This window comes from Octopus bimaculoides, chromosome 27 (genome assembly GCF_001194135.2).
Source record: "Octopus bimaculoides isolate UCB-OBI-ISO-001 chromosome 27, ASM119413v2, whole genome shotgun sequence".
NCBI classification, from domain to species: Eukaryota; Metazoa; Mollusca; class Cephalopoda; order Octopoda; family Octopodidae; genus Octopus; species Octopus bimaculoides.
Genome location: NC_069007.1, coordinates 94,436 through 97,293, shown reverse-complemented (window position 1 = coordinate 97,293; position 2,858 = coordinate 94,436). Strand labels below are relative to the sequence as shown.

At 36.1% G+C, this 2,858-nt stretch overlaps 1 protein-coding gene across 4 annotated transcripts in view; it reads left to right on the top strand.

Moving 5' to 3' along the window:
• The window catches only part of LOC106871242 (polypeptide N-acetylgalactosaminyltransferase 5), a 124,770-nt gene that overhangs the window by 102,765 nt on the left and 19,147 nt on the right, over window positions 1-2,858 (top strand). The window contains exon 7 of one of the 4 annotated variants that reach the window (XM_052977287.1): window positions 2,251-2,458. The exons of the other annotated variants lie outside the window; for them this stretch is intronic. Within the exon in view, the coding sequence (XP_052833247.1) occupies window positions 2,251-2,458 (208 nt within the window). The remainder of the gene's footprint in view (window positions 1-2,250; window positions 2,459-2,858) is intronic. 4 annotated transcript variants of the gene reach the window in all.

Below are 2,858 nucleotides of genomic sequence, written 5' to 3'. Positions count from 1 at the left end.
TATACACCTTGGTCAGTGTATCCTGTTTGCACTTCGTTGGTACCGGTCGTGCTGGGCTTGGAATTTTCAAGCATTAAACTGCATGTTATTGTCATCAGCCCATTTGTATATTGCATTCAGCTCTTGTTGCAGTTGTGCAACTTCTCCTGGCTTCTGTATCCTCTGAGACACTTTAATATCATCTGCATAACTATCGTCTGCATGTTGTATCTCAGTCAGCAGGTCATACACACTTTATAAAGCTATGAATAATAGCATGTAAATATTGGACTAAAAACCCTTTTGGACAGAAAAAAGTTGAAGGTTGCTAAAGAAGATATGGGTTCATTTCCCATGGGCAGCTTTTGACTTGTTTTACTTAAGGGGATTTTTAACCCAACATTTCTGCCATTAATTACCTCAGGCCCTCGACTACTCTTGGAATTGTTGAACACTATTGTCACACATGGTGTGCCTGAATTTCTTGAAGATGGATGAACCTGACCCGCTCCATATTTGACCCCAACTGATTTCTTTCAGAAAAAAGAAAGTTGAATCAGCCCCTAAACAGCTGTTTTATTTATGGGCCCCACCACCATCACCATCAAAGGCATATAAGTAAAACAAACCTGAACCAGATCCAATAATGTATTCTAGCCAGTGTTGTAACAAACTTTGCAAATTTGCTGCTAATTAATACAATCCTATTAACAAAATAAATGAAAGGAAGTGAACGTGTAAACAGTTTTTTTATATTCACTGTTAAATGGCAAACTTGACTCTTTCCCTGACTGTAAATTGATTCTCAACAAGAACAACAACAAAATCTCCCGTTAACTCACTCAACGACTCTGAAACTCATTAGTAATTTTGCTTGTATTGAATGACTAACACCGATTATTGATGGAAAGTAAGGGAGGGTCTTGGTTTCTCTGTTTTTATTGACCAAATCAATTAAACCAGCTGTCGCAGATACTAAACGAGAAGGCAGAGTAGAGATTGATGTTATTATCAATGCTGCTGTTTTAATATTTGTTGTTTTAAATTCATATTAGCCTCTGGATCAAAAACGTTCCCATTGTGACCATCTTGCCTTTATTCAGGTATAGCATATCTAGGACTACATTCTCTATTATGTCTTCCTATTCTTTCTGTTATGAGTGTGATTTGAGAGAGATTTGGTTGCTATTTCTATTTTTATATATATAAAACGATATTTACTGTGTGAACTATGATGAAAAAAATATGAGAAAGATATGGTGTATAATTCTGTTTTGTGCAGGGGTTCCTTGATACATGTAATTTATTTTAAGGGTTACACAAGGGTAAAAAGGATGAGAAACATTGTTTTAAGGTGAATAAAATAGGAACTAATTCTGCACTAGGGTCGATGTAATTGTCTAACCCCTTCCCCCAGAGTGTCAGGCCTTACGCACGTACCACAAACGGGTAGAATCATTAACACACCAGACAAAATACTTAATTGCATTTTATCTGTGTTTACGTTCTGAGTTCAAATCTCATAAAAGTAGCTTTGCCTTTCATCCTTCCTAGGTCAATAAAATGAGCATCAGTTGAACCCTATCATTTAATACTGGATCACATCCTCTGTCGTGGCAACATTTGTCACACTCTTTCATTCTCCAACATAAATGCTTTTTCCCCCCTCTTCATAATTCCTAGTCTTGTGAGTTACTTGGTTACCATGCCAGTGTTGGTGCCACGTTAAAAGCATCCAGTCCACACTGTAACAATTTTGTCAAAACTGACCTCGCCTGTGCTGGTGCCACGTAAAAAGCACTGAGTCCACTCTGCAGAGTGGTTGGTGTTAGGAAGGGCATCTAGCCGTAAAAATCCCTGCCAAAACGGACACAGGGGCCTTGGGTAGACTTTCTACCTGGTTGGCTCCTGTCAACCGCCCTACCTATGAATGCATGGAAGATGGACGCTAAACGATGGTGATGATTATTATTATTATTATTATTATTATTATTATTATTATTATTAGCAGAATTGTTAGAGTTCCAAACAAAATAACTTGGATTATTCTATCAATTTATATAATAAAGAACCAGTAATTTATTATAAGGTAAGTTGGAGCCAATTTGAGTAACCTCACATCTCAAAAACTGCTCCCCCTTGTTAAGAAATTATTATATAGCCAGAGAGAAATTGATTGTTTGTCACTGTTGTTGTTGTTATGGTTTATGTTATTGTTTTGTTTCTTGTTTTATTTTTTTGTTTTTCTTTCTGAAAATTCTTCAACTACAGGCTGGCTGGAACCATTACTCTCGCGTATCCAGACGAACCATACACATGTGGTGACACCTATGATTGGTATCATCAACGATGATGATTTCCATTTCATGCGTGCAAGCAAATCTGTATCTATCGGCCATTTTGATTGGTCCCTAATTTTCAGGTGGAAGCAATCCACCAGCTTCTATAAGAATTTATCAGATATTTGTGCACCAGTCAAGTTAGTTTATTAAAATCATTATCAATTTTTCATCATTATTATTAATACTATTAATAATTTTCCATCTTCCTCTTCTTCTGTTATTATTATTATTATTATTATTATTATTATTATTATTATTATGGGGGTGGCTTGGCAAAATTATTAAAGCATTGGGAGAAACACCATCTAGAATTAATTCTGGTTATTTGCATTCTGAAATCAAATCCTGCTGAGAATTTGATTAAATATGGTGCGAGTTAACTACTGGTATCGGTGTAATTATCTAACTCTTCCTCCAAAATTGTGCTCAAATTAAAAACCAGTAATAGTAGTAGTAGTAGTAGTAGTAGTAGTAGTATTAGTAAGGCGGCGAGCTGGCCGAATTGTTAGCATGCCAGGCAAAATGTTTTGCAGCATT